The sequence below is a fragment of the Acipenser ruthenus genome, chromosome 53, assembly GCF_902713425.1.
Source record: "Acipenser ruthenus chromosome 53, fAciRut3.2 maternal haplotype, whole genome shotgun sequence".
NCBI classification, from domain to species: Eukaryota; Metazoa; Chordata; class Actinopteri; order Acipenseriformes; family Acipenseridae; genus Acipenser; species Acipenser ruthenus.
In genome coordinates this window covers 6,284,099-6,304,532 of record NC_081241.1, presented here as the reverse complement: position 1 = coordinate 6,304,532, position 20,434 = coordinate 6,284,099, and the positions used below count along the sequence as shown (strand labels likewise).

The 20,434-nt window shown below is 40.4% G+C and overlaps 1 protein-coding gene across 1 annotated transcript; it reads right to left on the bottom strand.

Moving 5' to 3' along the window:
• Positions 1 to 13,551: 13,551 nt before the first annotated feature.
• On the bottom strand, positions 13,552 to 19,825 carry LOC117969216 (tripartite motif-containing protein 16-like protein). Its single transcript, XM_059016732.1, has 6 exons — positions 19,222 to 19,825; positions 17,178 to 17,273; positions 16,795 to 17,028; positions 16,481 to 16,640; positions 15,628 to 15,693; positions 13,552 to 14,469 (listed from the first exon to the last, which is right to left on the bottom strand). Exons 1-6 carry the CDS (start codon positions 19,801 to 19,803, stop codon positions 13,937 to 13,939), a joined length of 1,671 nt encoding a protein of 556 aa, XP_058872715.1. The 5' UTR covers positions 19,804 to 19,825; the 3' UTR covers positions 13,552 to 13,936.
• Positions 19,826 to 20,434: the final 609 nt, after the last annotated feature.

Genomic DNA, 20,434 nt, shown 5'->3' with positions numbered 1-20,434 from the left:
CACTGATAGTCTGTACAGCCTATGCGCCAGAACATAATATTGTAATTAAAAACATGCAACACATTAAAAAATAACAAAATAAAAATGAATATACAATAAATAACATTTAAAAGTATGGATGAAATAAATAAAGCAAGGGTTAATATGACAATGATGTACTCACCCTAATTTTCTCAAATGAGCAGCTGATGGTCGGTGAGAATTTTTTTATTTTAAATTTTTGCAATTGTAATATTTACAGCTGGAATTAAAAGGCAATTTTAGTCACTATTTTATACCCTCAAGACCATACTCTGTTGGTTAGTATTTCTATAGAACTCTCTGTGAGCCCCCTTTGTTGAGTGGGGGCTATAGTCTCACTAGGTCCTTTTTCTGTCCTGGCCAAACGTATTCTAACATTATGAGTATTATTTAAATCTAAAGACACTAAAGTTTCTGTTTTCTGTCCAATCTTCTCTCTTCAGGCTCTGTCTTTTTATTGGAACAGAGTATTGATTGGCAGTGTGAGCCGAGCCTCTTTAAAATATGTGTCTCTGTGAGGAGAGAGTAAGGAGAGCTGAGCTGACAGGTAAAGTGCTCCAGGGGGAGGAGCGACCGGTTTTACTCCATGAAGCATTCGAGTCTTCATATCCCTACACTGTACTGTCTGTAAAGAGGGGAAACGCACTATTTACTGTGGTTACTCGTAATGCACATCCGTCCTTACAGTGTTATAAAATTGAACTTTCATTTACAGAAAACATTGCCACAAATTAAAAAAAAGATACAAAATATTGTTTATTTTATTGCGTATTGTATTATTATTCAAAATATACAGTCTAGAAATCTCATGGATTTTTTTTTTTTTTTTTTACACAAATAGGCTATGTATTTCAGTGAAAAAAGCACCAAAACAGTATTATTTTTCTATTTGAATAACTCCAAGATTTACTCAGCTACTTCAATGACTAAAACACTGAGAACGGCTCTTTTTGTGTCGAAACAAGTCTGTTATTGTTGTTTTCACAAATTGATTGAAATAACTTTAACAAACGGTTTGAGGTTACAATATTTTTGGAATTAAATTCACTTTGTGCCTCCAACCCAACTACACCCGTCTGTTAATGCACCACAACCCACATCCCTTACGTAACACACTGGAACAGCACTATTAAAAAAAAAAAAACTCTGTAACACAAGAATTCTAACTAAATACATTACCTTGTCTTGAGTTTAGGAAAAGAAGCAGAATGTCTCTGTGACTCGATGCACTTTCTGAAGACTTGTGTGAAAAATAAATAAACCTGATTGTCAGAAGCTGTTGTTTTGCTTTTACTTACAACCAGTCTTTCAAGATTAATTGAAACTATTTTCCATGGTAAAATTATGTTGACCCAGTTCTTCCGTTTTACCATTTATAGGGCACACATAAAATTTAAATTACTACCATTTTTCTTCGCTGATTGTATGAAAAAAAAGGCTCTAGACCAGAGTGTTGTGTTCAAATCCCAGGTGGATAAGACGGCTGCTGCTGTACCCTTGAGCAAAATACTCCTCAAGTGTCCGATCAAGAAAGCATTGTAAAATCACTTAAATGACAGGAAACTGAAACACAGTTACGCCAAGTGCTGGGTTAACTACCGAGCCAGCCCAGATCAGAGCTTAGTCTGCTGCTACATTAACACCAGATCCCCCCAACTGAGAAACTGATTGATAAAAGTATAAGTTAATGCTTTAAGTGAAAGAGTAGACCAATGCAGTATTTGCAGATGTCAGTGACATGGCTGTGTCTGTTTAACTCTTGACTCGCTTTCTGTTCTGCTCATGGTCATATTCAATCAAGAGATTTAGTAACTTGTCCAATACCGGCTAATAAGGACCTTTTGCAAATGAGGCCCCGCATTGCTAAGAATTAAGCCAACACCCTGTTTCCATAGAACAATACATGGCTTCAGGGTAAAGACAAGTTCTAACAGAAATGCAATGGCTGCTGACAAAGAAGTTCAATCAACTTGTTTTTTTGTTTTTTTACTGGAGGAATCTAAGTAAAATACCTTGCTGAAGGCTACAGCAACAGTGTGTCTCCCCCATCTGGGTTAATAATTGTAAAGGCTATTGATTCTGAAATGTGCTAACAATTAGATTTACTCTGAATTGTTTTCATTTTGATGCAATCTGTAGCGCGTAACTTCTTATCGAGTTAGAAATCAGAAATTTGCATATAAGGCAGGCGTGGGCGAGCAATGCAGCACTCCCTGTTCTTTGGTATTCCCCCTTGGTGTTTGATTAGTTTAATTTGCAATAGTAAAGGACCAGAATAAGGGTGTCTGTCAGACATTTTAAACAAAATGTATGTGTGACAGAAAGACAATGAGTTCTGGTTTGAAATCTCTCTCCTGACCTGTGAGGCGCTAAATAGCAAAAGGAGAAGGGTCTGGACGGGCTGGCCTGACGGTTCATTTCTGGGGCTGGGAAGTCGGTCAGCCTGGAAGGAAGCGAGACTCTGTTGCCGGAAGGTATTGACCTGGAAGGTAAACGAGGTAGCAGCTGCAAGTAATAAACGCAGCTGCAGTCGTTTACCAAGGGGTCATGAGGGATAGCATTTAGGGGCCAGAGAAACGCTAATCTTTTCCTTCGCTTGGGTTGTGTGCATGACCTAGAAGGACGTAGAGCCGCAGTAGTTACTGCTTGTGAGGAAAGAGTATTCGTGAGTGTTTGTTTGTTTGGTCTTGTCAGTAATTGTCTTGTTTATTCAATCACCAGATGGCTACACACGTTCCAGAGCTGTCGCTAAAGGCCAGCAATAAAACCCGGAACAGCACTTCACTGTATTGTCACTATAAACTGTATCACCCACCACGAGCACTACAGCGCGCACCCAGGACTGGTGACCGCGTTTGTACATTGTGGGAGAGATATACGTGTGTTTCTTGTTTGGGACTGTAACCCTGTTCTTATCTCCGTGCAATACACATCGTTGTGTATTTCCGGGGTTTATTATTTGGTTGCCAGACCTGGATTATAAAATAAAACCCCTTTCCAAACCAGATTACAATTGTTTGTGGTTTCTCCTGCACTGCATCACCGCTACACCTGTTCACAATCATGAGCCACTTTGACTCAATCAGTCTCTCTTTTTGTTGGTTCTGTACCATTCAAACCTAGTGGAGATTTTCTCAGTGATTTGACTTTTCTAACCGTCTCTCCTCTAACCGTCCTCTTCTCTTCAATCAGATACTTGTCAGCTCACACTGGACCCCAACACAGCGTATAGAAACCTCTGTCTGTCTGAAGGGAACAGAAAGGTCACATGGGGAGAGACCCAGCAATATCCTGATCACTTAGAGAGATTTAATTACTATCTCCAAGTGCTTTGCAGAGAGGGTTTGTCTGGGACTCGCTGTTACTGGGAGATTGAGTGCAGTGGGGGAGGGGCATCTATAGGAGTCATATATAAAGGAATCAGCAGGAAAGGATGGGATCATTCCTGTTTCCTTGGATTCAATGACAAGTCCTGGAGTTTGTTCTGCTCTGGTTCCAGTTACACTGCCTGGCACAATAACAATCACACTGCAATAACTGCCCCCCGCTCCCCCAGAATAGGAGTGTATCTGGACTTTAATGCCGGCACGCTGTTCTTTTATGGTGTCTCTGACACAATGACCCTCCTGCACAGATTCCAAACCACATTCACTGAGCCGCTCTATCCTGGATTTGAGCTTGATTATAATTCCACTGTAACAATCTGCCAGCTGAACTAGACTGTGTTGTAAGAAAACCTTTGTATTGAACTCCCTGTCTGTCCTCTCCACTCCTCGAGTGAAGGGAATGTTCAATCTGACACAACTTTGGATGAAAGTTAGGGGGTAAAACGGCGCCACCTGCAGAGCGAAACGAGGTGAATTATTTGTTTTTTGTTTTTTTTTAGCAATGAATGGGTTTCACATGAAATATGTTGATTGCCCATATATGTGAGTCAAAGTAATACTGTTGATTAGAAAGAAGTACATATCAGCCCAATAACAAGGAATAATACATTCCCTTGGTAGCCCGCAGTTTAGTGAATCCAGCTTATTAATATTGCAATGCGCACGGGCAAGCGCCTCGTCATTTTTCATGGCTAGCTGCGACCCTGTATATATACAGCTGTAGTCAAAAGTCTACATACTTTAGTTTACAAAACTATTGCTTCAAAAGATTTTTCCTATAATTTGTTTTTGAGAAATTTCTAGAAATTATACAATGCGTATACAGTATATACAATAGTTTTAAAGTATTAACAATATTTTTAAACAAAATACTAAGCTATATGATACACAGTCTTTAGTGTTTACATCACTGTTGCTAAACATTGTAACAATAACACGCATCAATATCTGTGGATATGACATGCATTGCATTATGGGTAGCATATTACTCTGGGCTCCAAACGGAGCTCTTTCTAAAAGGCACAGTCTGGTAACAAGGCGTTATTGAAATGAGAATGTGTTCTAAAGGGTTTCACTTGATTAAAGAAAATGAACGATTGATTGATTCGTGTTTAAGCTGAATCTTTAGTAATTGCCAGGGATCCTAGTTTAAAAAAACAAAAAATTCTGATAAGAAAAATTAAAAATCCACAATTAAAATAAAAAGGCTAAAATTGAGTCATCGTTCACAAACAGTGCTACTGAATAACAGTTAACACAGGAAGTGTTTATTGGTACAGTTTATTATTACAAATGTGATTAAATATAGTGATATATTTTTACCACAACTGTATTTCATCTCTTTTTTAAGAACTGTTATATATATATATATAAAATGGCATCCAACAGTCAGTGCTGTAACAGTTTTTTTTTTAAAGAGAACTTAAGTTTGCTTTATTGTATGTTTTATTTTATTTTTATTTTTATTTTTTCTTATTCTTTGATTTCCATAAAATATGGCAAACATGTTTGTTCTGGGGTTTTTTTTTATTCATTTTTTTTAATGTGATTTAATAAAACATTGAATTTAACTGTGACTTTTTCTTATTTATTAATACTCATTAACACTGTTTTTCATTAAAGTCTTTGCGGCAGAAAAACTCCCTTTTTTTCTCTGCAGATTTCAGGAAATTTGACTGCAGATTTCCGTGGGGACCTTCCCAAAACAATGGGTTTATACTGCCATCTAGTGGCTGAAAATAAAAACCGGGTTTACTATATTTATATGATGCTGGATTCAAAGTATGCTACTCTTTTTGGAAGCGCCAAAATTACGTGACGTAAAACGCGACTGCCAGCCTCCTCCTTTCTCATGAATATTAAGTAAGCCCCCCGTACTGAATATTAAAAGCGGACTGAAATAGGAGTACATTAAAATGAACGTGTTTATTTATAATATGTATCTTAAGTTAACTTTTGAAGAATTTGAATGGATGTATTAGTAATCAAATTGATGTATTTATAGTCTGTTATATTATTGCAATAACATAATGATTAATATTCATGAGAAATCAACATTAATAACTTAGATTCTGGTATATTTAGCAAACTTGTTAAATTTGCAGAGGACAAAAAAATAGGAGGAGTGGCAAATACCGTTGCAGCAGCAAAGGTCCTTCAAAACATTATTATTATTATTTATTTCTTAGCTGACGCCCTTATCCACGGTGACTTACAATTGTTACAAGATATCACATTATTTCACATTATACAGATCACACTTTTTTTTTTTACATACAATTCCCCATTTATACAGTTGGGTTTTTACTGGAGCAATCTAGGTAAAGTATCTTGCTCAAGGGTACAGCAGCAGTGTCCCCCACCTGGGATTGAACACACGACCCTCTGGTCAAGAGTCTAGAGCCCTAACCACTACTCCACACTGCTGCCCCAACTTGAACTGAAAGCTGTCCTTGCAGATACACTTTACATACAGGCTGTTAATTACAACACCGTTTCACAAGCTATAAGGTCACTGGCTACTTAATCAAGGTGCGCTCAGCTCAGCTCACTTCTCTCTTTCATTAAGACTAGTATTGGAGATCGAGGAGTCCTGGAGGATCAAACCTACACTATTGCATTATATTATTTTGTTCTCTGTTATGTTTTGATTTGAACTTAAGTTTTGCTGTACTGTTTTGAGCATTCTTTTTGTTTATGGAATTAAACCTGTATATGTTGAATAAACCAAACTAATATCTGAAGAAAAGGACTGTGCATTTCTTTCATCAAGAAACAACTAGTCACTACTTTTAAAAAAAACTACTACACGGTGAGCTGAGCATAATAAAATAATTGTCCATTCTAAATTGGGAGAAAATAATAGGCAACGACTAAATTTATAAAATAAACTACATAGATGGTGCTATGCTGCTTTTTAGTGATAAGGCTAAGACCAGGGATCCTAGTTTTTCACACACACACAAAAAAAAACATCCAATAAGAATAAATAACAATCCCCCCCCCCCCCACCCCCCCCTTCACGTTATAAGACACAAAAACAGCGCTATTGAATAATAACAGTTAACATATTTATTGATAAACTTTCAAATTATAAGGAAGTAACACGCTCACCAGAGCCATCAATCAATAATATAAACAAACACACCATTTTACTTTAAACATTACAAATACGTCTGTGTAGTTATAATAATAATTAAAAAAAAAAAAAAACAGTATTCGTATTAGTTCATCTTCGAGTTAGTCTTCGTCATCTGGACGGCTATTGCCAAACGCACTCAAACGATCTTTAAAGGTGATGTTTATCGTTGACGGTGTTACGACGAATTCAGTGCCCCCTAGGATTCATGTGTCCCCGATGGATGTGCGCATGCGCTTGAAACAAACCTTGCTATCTGCCAACGGGAGCGTGTGATTCCTCGCTCACGACGCAAAGCGCGTAATTTGTCATTGCAATCCGTGACTAGACTGTAAAGCAGCGCCTGCTGCAAAGTGAACGTGCGCTCTGCTGCAAAGTGAACGTGCGGTCTGCTGCAAACGGGAGCGACTTTATTGCTTCTGGACGGAAGATGTTTGTGTAGCTTGTGATTTCGGCGATTCTACATCCAGAATAGATTGTTTAAATACAGTAACAACAACAACAACTATATATTGTGTTTCTTCAAATGTGTATAAATGAGCTAGTTACTTACTCTTATTAGGACGGAAGTATTGAATGTACTCTTACTATATTGTGATTATCGAACTGTACATGTAGTTAAAGTTGCTCTGAAGTTATTGTATATTTTATCTGCTCTTACTGCATTGTGAAATATGTATATTTTGTGACAACTGTAAGTCGCCTAGAGTAAGGGCGTCTGCTAAGAAAATTAATAATAATAAGAAGAAAAACAACAATTACAAAACGCAAATGTAATTAAATGAAGTCTTGTGACGGATTGTACCAATATGTTTCACAGACCACAATAAACAAGTTGAAACACTCTCTTTTATATTTATTTATTATTATTACTACACAAGTAATCTACCACATGTAAATTAATCCAGTTATTTTATAATTCTGTTAAATGCAGTACAATCTTCTAAATGTTTATTTACTTATTTATTTGTAAGTAATTTAATTCCTGACAGCTTTTCACAACTGTCACACACAGATAAACCAATAACAGAAATGTTGAACTTGAAAGGAGATTAGATTTTTTTTTTATTTACCATCTCAATGCATACTCAACAACTTTTGTCACTCTGGTGTGCATTTGCTCTCAATACACAAGGGGCACCATTTTTTCCAGGGGGACAGTTTTTGGCAGTCACTGGAATATTTGGTGTCCCCTCTGTAAATCAAGCAGGAGCTTGCCAAAAACTTCCAAACTTATATTGTTAGTGTGTCTCTCTCTCACCTGCATACTAAATAGGTTTGTGTCACTCTGCTGTGCATTTGCTTTCAATAAACAAGGGGCATCATTTTTTCCAGGGGCACAGTTTTTTGCAGTTACTGGAATATTTGGTGCCCCCTCTATAAATTAAGCAGGATCTTTCTAAAAATTACCAAACTTACACTGTGTCTCTCTCTCTCACCTGCATAATAAATAGTTTTTTGTCACTCTGGTGTGCATTTGCTCTAAATAAACAAGGGGCACCATTTTTTCCAGGGGCACTGTTTTTTACAGTCGCCATAGAATATTTGGTGCCCCCTCTGTAAATTAAGCAGGGTCTTTCTAAAAAATACCAAACTTACACTGTTAGTGTCTCTCCCTCTCTCTCACCTGCAGACTAAATAGGTTTGTGTCACTCTGGTGTGCATTTGCTCTAAATAAACAAGGGGGCACTGTTTTTTACAGCCGCCCTGGAATATTTGGTGTCCCCTCTGTAAATCAAGCAGGAGCTTGCCAAAAACTTCCAAACTTATACTGTTAGTGTCTCTCTCTCTCACCTGCATACTCAACAACTTTTTTCGTGATCAAATGTTTTTATTGGAGGAGTAAACAGTACAACATAACAAAAAGGATTGCAACAAAAACTCTCCCCCCTTTTTTATTTTCACCCCCCCCCACCTTTCCATTAAAATCTAGAAACATAAGCATCTATTTTGTCCCACTATTTAGTAGGAGTTGGAAGAAGAATCATTGAACTAATACAATTTTAACAGTAATTTTACTGGCGGGGGCACGGCTCTAGTGCAGCTGGCCCAGTTGCACCGGCAGTGGAAATGAGGCATTTGTGTGTCCTCATATTGTGCATGCTGCACAAAAAAACTGACCTTAGTTGATGGCTGTCCAACAAATGTGTGGAGGAACCACCTGCTGCAGCCATCACACGCAATCTCAAAAATACAAAGTAGAGGATGTAGAAAAACTAATGTAGTGTAGAGAGTTTAATTAAGAAATCATTACGAAGTATGGAAACCATGTACATTTCATGTGCATAAACTTTTAGAAAACATCTACTTCTATTTATTTATTTTTAATTTTGATTAGATGATGTTTGGAGTTGCAGTTGAAAAAGTTTAAAAATACAACTAAAGTGTTCACTACTAAATTACCCATTCATCAAAAAATATATATTTTTTTTAATAAATCTCCCAGCGAAAACAACAACAACCTAAAATTACCCTATTCACACTGTTAGAAATATGTGATATTAAAGGGCAGGAAGAATAGAAGTTATAATTATTATTATTATTTATTTCTTAGCAGAAACCCTTATCCAGGGCGACTTACAATCGTAAGCAAATACATTTCAAGTGTTACAATACAAGTAATACAATAACAGCAAGAAATACAATAACTTTTGTTCAAGCAAAGTACAAGTGTGACAAACCACAATTCAATAATACAGCAGGTAATAGTGATAGTTACATCAGGATATGATTAAATACAAAATACTACAGGTTAAACACTTGGCAGATTACAGTATTCTGAAGTACAGGATTAAATGCAGTAAAATAGGGGGCAGATAAGAGCAAAATAAAGCACATTTACATGAAGGGTGATAGTGTCCCAGGATACAAACAGAGGAGTTCTACAGGTGCTGTTTGAAGAGGTGAGTCTTAAGGAGGCGCCGAATGTGGTCAGGGACTGGGCAGTCCTGACATCTGTAGGAAGGTCATTCCACCACTGCGGAGCAAGGGTGGAGAAGGAGCGGGCTCTGGAGGCAGGGGAGCGTAGCGGAGGTAGAGCTAGTCTTCTAGTGCAGGCGGAGCGGAGAGGTCGAGTGGGGGTGTAGGGAGAGATGAGGGTCTGGAGGTAGCTGGGTGCAGTCTGGTCAAGGCATCTGTAGGCTAGTACAAGAGTCTTGAACTGGATGCGAGCGGTGATCGGGAGCCAGTGGAGCGAGCGGAGTAGTGGAGTAGCGTGGGCGAAGCGAGGTAGAGAGAACACCAGGCGGGCAGCAGAGTTCTGGATGAGCTGGAGCGGACGGGTGGCGGATGCAGGGAGACCAGCCAGGAGGGAGTTGCAGTAGTCTAGGCGGGAGAGTACCAAGGCCTGGACCAGGAGCTGGGTAGCATAGTTGGTGAGGAAGGGTCGGATTCTTCGGATGTTGCTCAGGAAGAATCGGCAAGTGCGTGCCAGAGTGGAGATGTGCTGGGAATAAGAGAGGCAGGGGTCCAGGGTGACTCCAAGGTTCTTAGCGGAGGAAGAGGGAGAGAGTGTGGTAGATTCCAGAGGAACAGAGATAGAGAGATCAGAGGAGGGGGAGGAGGAGGGAAAGAAAAGGAGGTCAGATTTAGAGAGGTTGAGTTTGAGGTGATGCGAGTGCATCCAGGAGGAAATAGCAGACAGACAGGTAGAGATATGGGAGGAGATGGTGGAGTCAGAGGTGGGGAAGGAGAGGAAAATCTGAGTATGATTGCTGTCCACTCAAGCAATCGCGTTGCCACGCAGTTGCCAGAACTTTGACAATACATTGTCAGCGCAGTTACACGGGGCAATCCTCACGGGATTTGGTCGCAGGCGATAAAAGTTGCTAGTAAATTGACTCGTGTAACAAGGGCTTAAGGCCCTATTCTGAAATGATGTTAAAGATGATGTGGCAGGTCCACGGATGACATCCTTCCACGTCCCTCAGTTTGTGGTGGTTGAGCAGCGCTGGCTGTTCCAGCCTGTAGAGCGGCTCTTACACCAGCAGCAGCTGCGCGCTCGATGATGGCATGTGAGTTACTGGAATCCGCCAGGATGTCTTTCTGAACGAGAACCTGACCGAGTCCGTGGAGATTCACCCGCCCTTGCGAAGAATGATGACGTCACAAAGCGGGCGGATCTAATTTGCATATAAACTCCAGATTTAGCTGCCAGTTAAATATTTAGCTAAATATTAAATCTTGTTAAGAGATTTAATATTTAGTTGAATATTTAGCTAAATGTTAAATCTTGATAAGAGATTTAAGATTTCGTTAAATATTTAGCTAAATGTTAAATCTTGTTAAGGGATTTATATTTAGTTAAATATTTAGCTAAATGTTAAACCGTGTAACTAGATTTATAAATGATATCTGAATGTGCACATTTTAAAAAATATTTATTTATTTTCACAACATTTATACATCTGGGGAAAAAATACAACATTCAAGTTAAATCTGGAAAAAAAGACATGTTAAAATATTAAGGCTTTTTTTTACACATAGTACCCCATACGTTAATGATCGCGTTGCTATAGGTTTTGTGAATGGAGGCTGTTCTGCTGTGAGTATATCGGGGTGCTCTGTGCTCCCCTCGTTAATGATCGCGTTGCTATAGGTTTTGTGAATGGAGGCTGTTCTGCTGTGAGTATATTGGGGTGCTCTGTGCTCCCCTCGTTAATGATCGCGTTGCTATAGGTTTTGTGAATGGAGGCTGTTCTGCTGTGAGTATATCGGGGTGCTCTGTGATCCCCTCGTTAATGATCGCGTTGCTATAGGTTTTGTGAATGGAGGCTGTTCTGCTGTGAGTGTATCGGGGTGCTCTGTGCTCCCCTCGTTAATGATTTCAGTTGTGTTGCACAGTCGAAACACAGCTAACTGCGGAACGAGTGATTTAGGAGATACAGACACGGAGATGACTTCAAGGAGAAGGAAACAAAGATGTCTCCACAGCTGAATGGGAACCTCAGCATTTCCCCGGTTCATTATTAATAGCGGGCTGTCAAGACTTGTCAGCGGGTCGAGCGAGGTGAGATAAAGACACACACAGGATTATTTAAAGTCGTTCGTGACTCGCATGACTCTGAACAGGTCTGTGTTTTTCTCTCGTCATGAACCAGCTGCTGCCCAACCCAAGGAACTGCTTTGAAGACATTTACTTCCTGTTTCATGTGACCCGCAGTTCACTTCAGCTACAGTGAAGAGGAGCGCTTGTGCGAGTCGATGTTATACTTCGTATTGTTGAGGATAGTGGATAATAAAACTATATGCATAATAATAATAATAATAATAATAATAATAATAACAACAACACACACATAAATATAATACTAATAATCAGAGTTGAAAGTCAGCCGGTACGGCCTGGAACTGCGTACCGGCAAAACATCTTGTCAAGGTACTTCAGTATTTCAACTTATCACAATGATAGGCTACATCATTTTTTCTTTGTATTTTCCATCCTTTTCGCTTCTTCTTCTTCATTGTTCGGTTATTATTGATGTTTAAGCAAAATAACTCGACGTCACGCAGGTTCCGGTCATGTGACTTATGATGTCAGAGTATACTGACTGCCAAAGGGGCTTCCGCCTACTTGTGAACATGGAGTCTACAAAATAAGGGAGATTTTGTAAACTGATATTTTCTAAAGACACAAGCATACAACTATTCCACTATAATTTGATAAAACTATTATTGTGTTAAATACGTAAGAACATAAGAAAGTTTACAAACGAGAGGAGGCCCCATTCAGCCCAAATTGCTCCTTTGGTTCTTAGTAGCTTATTGATCCCAGAATCTCATCAAGCAGCTTCTTGAAGGATCCCAGGGTGTCAGCTTCAACAACATTACTGGGGAGTTGGTTCCAGACCCTCACAAATCTCTGTGTAAAAAAGTGCCTCCTATTTTCTGTTCTGAATGCCCCTTTATCTAATCTCCATTTGTGACCCCTGGTCCTTGTTTCTTTACTGCACAATACTGTTATTTTGGTACTGTGTCAGTGACTTGGAGAAAAAGAACGTCTTATTTAGTTTTTCACTGCAAATTGGGTAACCCTAACGACATGAACAGTGCGAGAAACTCAAGCTCCAATATAAATTTGGTCAGACACCAAAATCCAAGCAGAACAACTGGACAAAACATACAAAAAGATCATATTTTTTTTTCCTATTAAGTGCTGTTGTAACTGTTAGTATTAAACTGCATATTTAAAGTTCAAAATGAATAATTCAAAATGAAACAATCTTTATTGATACAAAATTGTTTAAAATACAATGCTCCCATGGCACTCCATTAGCAACACAGACGTTTCCAAAAACAAACCCAGCATTTGAGTAACTGATAACAAGAAGCGGTCGGGATGATTTCAAACAGCATGAAAAGATAAGGGGCCGGTCTAAAGAAAGAGAAAGAAAAATGACATTTGAAGCGCTGTACTCTTTAACAACGGACTTGTTTCAATTGTGTTGCAGAGGAGAAACACAGCTAACTGAGGAACGAGTGATTCAGTAGAGAGAGGCATGGACCTGATTCCAAGGAGAAGAAGAAGGAGTAAAGAGAATGACCCTCCTGATATGTCACAAGCCTGCCAGGTACTGAAAGTCTTTTCTTATTAGTTCACGGTGCGACGGCATGCTGAATAATACCTTTACTAAGAAGCTGTTCAGGAATCCAAATCACTGAGCTGAGTCTCAAGCCCAGGGTTAGAGTCCAGACCTCTCTGTGCTTTACAATGCTTCCCTATGCTTTACCACACCTCTCTATGCTTTACAATGCTTCCCTATGCTTTACCAGACCTCTGTGCTTTACAATGCTTCCCTGTGCTTTACCACACCTCTCTATGCTTTACAATGCTTCCCTATGCTTTACCAGACCACTGTGCTTTACAATGCTTCCCTATGCTTTACCACACCTCTCTATGCTTTACAAGGCTTCCCTATGCTTTACCAGACCTCTCTGTGCTTTACAAAGCTTCCCTATGCTTTAATAAATAAATAAGAAAGTCACAGTTAATCAAATTACTTTTATTAAATCACATTACTAAAATCTGAAAAAATAAACAGAACAAACATTTTTTGGAAATCAAAGAACAAAAACACACATACAATAAAGCAAACTTAAGTTCACTTTTTTAAAAACTGTTACAGCACTGACTATTGGATGCCATTTTTTTAAAATATACAGTATATAAAACATAATAAATCTTAAAAAATAAATTAAATACAGTTATTTTGTATGAAAACCATTTGTTGCTAAAAACAAATAATTCACCTCATTTCGCTCTGCAGGTGGGGCCGTTTTACCCCCTAACTTTCATCCAAAGTTGTATCAGATTGAACATTCCCTTCACCTGAGGAGTGGAGAGGACAGACAGGGAATTCAATACAAAGGGTTTCTTACAACACAAAACAGTCTAGTTCAGCTGGCAGATTGTTACAGAGGAATCATAAGAATGAAGCCTAAACCCAGGATAGAGCGGCTCAGTGAATGTGGTTTGGAATCTGTGCAGGAGGGTCATTGTGTCAGAGACGTCATAAAAGGACAGCATGCCGGCATTAAAGTCCAGATACACTCCTATTCTGGGGGAGCGGGGGGCAGTTATTGTAGTTCCATTGTTATTGTGCCAGGCAGTGTAACTGGAACCAGAGCAGAGCAAACTCCAGGACTTGTCATTGTATCCAAGGCCACAGGAACGATCCACTCCTTTCCTGCTGATTCCTTTATATGTGACTCCTATAGAAGCCCCTCCCCCACTGCACTCAATCTCCCAGTAACAGCGAGTCCCAGACAAACCCTCTCTGCAAAGCACTTGGGCCCATCTCTCAAATCTCTCTGGGTGATCTCGATATCTCTGGGTCTCTCTCCTCCGTGTCACCTTTCTGTTCCCTTCAGACAGACACAGCACTTCATGCGCTGTGTTGGGGTCCAGTGTGAGCTGACAGGAATCTGATTGAAGAGAAGAGGACGGGTAGAGGAGAGACGGTTAGAAAAGTCAAATCACTGAGAAAATCAACAGTCATTGTCTGCTGCATCCTCAAATCACTCCCTCCTCCCTGTTTCACCAGTCCCTGCATCCTCCTCTATGCTCCCTCCTCCCTCTTCTATGCTCACTCAACCCTCCTCTCCTTCTCCATGATCTCTCTCCTCCCTCCTATATGCTCCCTCCTCTCTGCTCCCTCCTGTATGCTCCCTACTGCTCCCTCCTTCCTCCTCTATGCTTCCTCCTCTCTCCTATATGCTCCCTCCTCCCTCCTCCCTCCTCCATGCTCCTTCCTCCCAGCTCCCTACTCCCTCCTATATGCTCCCTCCTCCCTGTTCCCTTCTTTATACTCCCTCCTCTCTCCTGCATGGACCCTGCTGCATCCTCTCTCCTCCCTTTTCCCTGCTCCATTCTCTATTCCCCCGCCTTCATGCTCCCTCCTCTATGCTCCCTCCTCCCTACTCCAGGCTCCCTGTTCCCTCCTCCCTGCTTTTTTATAGACAAGTATATTTAGACTGTAATAATTAAGATTGATAAAAATGATCTTATCAAACTTCTTCAATTGGAACTAATCAAATGCAGCTCTGCATACAATTACAGTTCACTTAATGTTCCTACAGGGTATGTGTTGCCATTTTCCCTACTCAGACCCCTTGCTTACTAAATATCTTCAATAGAATATCGTCCACTCTTCAAATATTTGTCTAATATTTTAATGAGCAATCCATCCCACAAGTGCAGTGATACTGCAATATACATTTACTACCAGCACAGGATGACTGGGAGGGATAGCTGTTCATTTTACCCCACAACTGGTTTCACATGCATTGTACATGTATTAAAAGATGGGATGATTATCTATTCAGGGATACCAAGATATTTAGGGAGAGAAGGGTCTGAGTGGAAAAACAGGCAACAAATGCCCCTCCCCTCAGTCATTCTGCATGTATTCATCTGAACCAATACTTGTTGGAGAGGAGTGTAGATTAATGGCTTCACAATTACTAATAAATAATAATAATTGCTGCCCTCAAGCTCCACCCCTCCCTGTTCTGTAGTGTTAGCTCTTCTCACAATGGAGTGACACATCTTTCAATCAAATGTTTCAGTGAAAACAGACTTACATTTTAAAAACTCAGCTCTGTTCCTTGGCTCTGGAGCCTGCTGACTGTAAACTGCAACTTCATTCACTGGGCAGAAAAAAGAGAGACATTAAACATGTGGATTAATACACAACACACACAAGACTCCAAACAGCAATCTGTAAAGAAACAAGGCTTATTCACGGCATTTCAGGATGTAAAAATCCGTACTTCAAGATGTTCACGATTACAATGAATATGTGTTCCTTCCGTATCGGTGCAGCAGCCAAAGTCAATGTGAACACGTCTGCCACTGCACTGGAGTCTTGTGTTCCTTCCTCTCCATCACATATCTTTACCCAACAGTACAGTGTCCATATTAGGACACCCTTGTGCATCAAACATACAACAGTCATTGTCTGCTCCATCCTCACATCACTCCCTCCACCCTGCTTCATCAGTCATTGTCTGCTCTATCAACATAACACTCTGTCCTCGCTCCTCCCTGCTCCATCAGTCACTGCTCCCTCCTCCCTGCTCCCTCCTTCATCAGCCCCTTCTCCCTCCTCCATGCTCCCTGTTGCCTCCTTCCTCCTTCCTGCTCCATACTCCCTCATCCCTGCTGTCTCATCCCTGCTCACTCTTAGGAATGAATGTGTTGTTTAATGTTTGAATCCCTCTGTCTCTGTTTGAATGCAATTGTGTTGTTGTCTCATGTAATGTCTTTAGAAACTCTCTTGTCACTGTCACTGTAAATGAGGTGGGGCGTTTCAACCTGGGGAAATCATAGCCAACAATCTGCAAGAGGTCTTTATTAATACATTGCAAGTCCTGTCCCTCCTCAAGCCATGGTCTATTTGAGAAATATCTACCAAGGAATCTATTTCACACCAACCTGTTGTGGTTATTTTGACTAATTCCCCCTTGCAGAATTCCTCAATATGGTCTTTAAGTTCAGATACAGCTTTCCTCACAGCCCCAAAAGAGATGTCTGTATTGACAGTAACGCTGGGTAAGTCTCCAGCTTCAGGAGGGGCACAGAGAGACTGGAAATTCTACAACAGGAAAGTGGAGAAAATGAGTTTTCAATGAAACAGAATGGGGTCCAAAACATTCCTGGAGAAAAGCAAGGATTCATTCAATTGGAGAGGTCTGTCTGAAACCGTCCCAGTTATGGACTTGAGATTTTCTAACAAGCAGTGATGTTACCTGTAGAAAATGGATGTGATCCTCTGTCTCTGAAAGCTGTTTCAGCTCAGCGTTTCTCCTCCTTAGCTCAGCAATCTCCTGCTCCAGTTTCTTCATGCGTCCTTCAGCCTGATTCACTGCATCCTTCTCGTTATCTCCAATCAGTTCAATAACCTCAGTGTGGATCTTCTCAATGGATCGGATCAGCTCAGTAAAGATCTTCTCACTTTCCTTTATTTCTATGCATGCAGATCTCTGAGTGAAAGAACACAGTAGAGGAGACATGGTTAGAATTGATAAAACACATCAGTCATAAACAGTAAACTTCTGCAGATGTGTTCCAGTCCATCTGTCAATAATAATAATAATAATAATAATAATAAACCCCTCTTTTCAATACCGACTTTCAGTGACTCCACAGCCTGTTTCAGCTCCTCAATTTCTTTCAGTCTCTTCTGGATTCTCTGTTGTATTTCTGTCTGTGTCTCTCCCAGCTGCTTCTGTGTAGAAACACAGCGACACAGTGACATTTCTGATGGAGCATTGAGTGATATCCTGTCACACCCATCACAGGCCTGTTTAAGTATGCTATTGAAACTGACAGAATCATTTTAGTTCACATATATTTTCTATTTTCTTGTCCCCTTACCTCTTTACAATGTGTGCAATAATTCTGAGTCAAATTTATTTTGACTTCAGTTCTAGTTGCAGGCCATAGACACCTGTAGCACAGGCTAGATCAGACAACATGTGTGTATAGTAGTAAGATACAACATCATCTAGTGCACAGCTGCCAGCAATACAAAAGAACACTTGATCCACAGTAGCTGTCCAGTAGATGGTACTGTTTCATACTAGTAACAGTGAATGATGGCTGATCTAGCATGTGTTACATGTTTGTTTTGTCAAGCACCTAGGAAACTGAAGCAGCTTCCTCTTTAATGGATATTTAGGGCTTCTGATTTTCGAATGTAACCGATAAACACAGAAAAAACAGCCCTGATACAAAACAATGAAATCAGTGTATACCCAATAAACACCGGAAAAACACAAGACATGGTTACTCAATTCAAATTGACTTCACCCCTTTCCATGTGAAAAAAATACAATAAAATAAACTTTAAAAAAATTACTTGTATCTATCATTGATTCATTCTGAATACTTTAAACTGAGTGGCAGCACATTCCTGCATTTCTATTGGAGGATTGCACATGCTGGTGAGATGTAAAATGAGATTACAATTAGAAACGGAGGGTTGTTCTTGCTCGTGGCATTTAAAGCTATATTACAGTTCATTAGGGAGGATTCACACACTCGTGGAATTTAAAACAGAATTGAAAATTGTGAAGAAATGTAAAAAATGCCTAAACACACAAAATCCCCAGAAGAATGAGCCCGTGACCAGAAGGACTTCACTGTGGAAGAGAGGAAAGGAAAGAGGGGACTAGTAGGGTGAGCGAAAGAAATTGTAGATTTCAACAAACAAAATGCCAAATAGATTATTACATTTCTTAAACATATCTGTTTAACTCAAGTAAAAATGTTTTTAACGCACCAAATTCAGCTACTGTTTCTGCCTAGCGGCCATCTTGAATTTGAGTTACACGCTCCACTGACTTTGAGCCTTCATAATTAAAAAAATAAAATATGTCTACAAAAAGATGAACACTTTACCAATAAAAATAATTCTTCTCAGCTAGATGGTGGTTATAAATTGAAAGATCAAACGTTTTTAGTGTACAAGCAAGCCTCTCAAAAACACACCTCTCACTGTGGGCAGACTGGCAAGAACTGCATGGCACGGGCACAGCAGCTCTGCCAGTGCAGATAGATGCGTATGTGTCACTTTTAAAGGCACGGGCACAGCAGCTCTGCCAGTGCAGATAGATGCGTATGTGTCACTTTTAAAGGCACGGGCACAGCAGCTCTGCCAGTGCAGATAGATGCGTATGTGTCACTTTTAAAGGCACGGGTACAGCAGCTCTGCCAGTGCAGATAGATGCGTATGTGTCACTTTTAAAGGCACGGGCACAGCAGCTCTGCCAGTGCAGATAGATGCGTATGTGTCACTTTTAAAGGCATGGGCACAGCAGCTCTGCCAGTGCAGATAGATGCGTATGTGTCACTTTTAAAGGCACGGGTACAGCAGCTCTGCCAGTGCAGATAGATGCGTATGTGTCACTTTTAAAGGCATGGGCACAGCAGCTCTGCCAGTGCAGATAGATGCGTATATGTCACTTTTAAAGGCATGGGCACAGCAGCTCTGCCAGTGCAGATAGATGCGTATGTGTCACTTTTAAAGGCACGGGCACAGCAGCTCTGCCAGTGCAGCTAGATAGAGGGCAGCAGTGTGGAGTAGTGGTTAGGGCTCTGGACTCTTGACCAGAAGGTTGTGGGTTCAATCCCCAGTGGGGGACACTGCTGTTGTAAATGGTTCAAACCCTTACCTGTTTCCAAGTCCTTTCTGCCTCAGCTGAGACTGTGTCATGGCTCTTGTGTTTCTTGTCTGCACACAGCCAACAAATACACGTCTGATCAGTTCTGCAGAACCCCTCCAAAAGCTTTTGGTGTTCAGCACAATGCTTCTGCTCCAGATTTCCAATTGCACTGATCAGCTTGTGTCTCTTGAAAGCTGCCCCCTCATAGTGTGGCTTGACGTGTGTTTCACAGTAAGAGGCCAGGCACGTCAAACAGGATTTCACAGCTTTGAACTTTCTCCCAGTGCAGAAATCACACGGCACATCTCCAGGTCCAGCATAACTTTGAGCAGGAGGAGGATTGAGTCCTGTCTTCTTTAATTTCTCCACAACTTCGGCCAGCATGGTGTTTCTGCACAGATCAGGCCTTGGGGTAAAGGTCTCTCTGCACTGGGGGCAGCTGTAGACACCTGTATGATCAGTCTGATCCCAGCAGTTCTTAATACACCCCATACAGTAACTGTGTCCACATGGAATAGTGACTGGGTCCTTCAATAGCTCCAGACACACTGAACAGCTAAACTGATCCTCTGACCACAAGTTTGAAGCCATTCTTGCTGCAGTGAGACACAGAGACTGACAATTTCACAACAAACAAAACTTAACTGTGCTGATTTCCTGGAATTGTGTAAAGCTCTAAGAGGCAGGGTTTTGGACTGAGGCCAGGTTTAGACAAGCAGGGGGAGCAGAAACTGCTGAATCAGTGTGAGAGGGGTGGAGAGGAGAGGGTTGGAGGGGAGTTTCTACAGAAAGATAGCCAAGCAGACAGATCAAAGGTTCTCCACATTTATGCATGCATAGACAGTTTGCTTGTTAATATTTATAACTGCCTGTTTGATCAGTTTATTACAGGTTCAGTTATTCATGCGTTGGTCAGAGTCCATTGTAGAGATACTGGAGACTGTCACCATGGCAACCAGCACAGGGCCCCTCCCTGTGGTGGAATGGCATCCAGCAGATGTTCCTGTTCCACTGCTAACATGGAGCCTCCCTCCCTGCTCTCAGTGTGTGTTTAAACAGGAGCAGAGAGTAATGTGGAAGGAGAGGATATGAACTCAAGTTACCATTTAGAAAAGATACATATTGAAATGAGTTTTAGAGCTGTGTTTTATTACTTTTGTATTTCCGTTTAAGGATAATAATCACCGTAACCTATTAGAATGTAAGGTCATTATGAAAAATA

Bases quoted from the DNA above. Each gene is read 5' to 3' on its own strand.
- LOC117969216 (XM_059016732.1), bottom strand. From the start codon at position 19,803: ATGGCTTCAAACTTGTGGTCAGAGGATCAGTTTAGCTGTTCAGTGTGT. The intron at 17,274-19,221 runs GTAAGGGTTTGA...GTTTCTACACAG, and splicing joins CAGAAAGGACTTGGAAACAG to AAGCAGCTGGGAGAGACACA. The intron at 15,694-16,480 runs GTTGGTGTGAAA...TTTTCTGCCCAG, and splicing joins AGTCAAAATAACCACAACAG to TGAATGAAGTTGCAGTTTAC.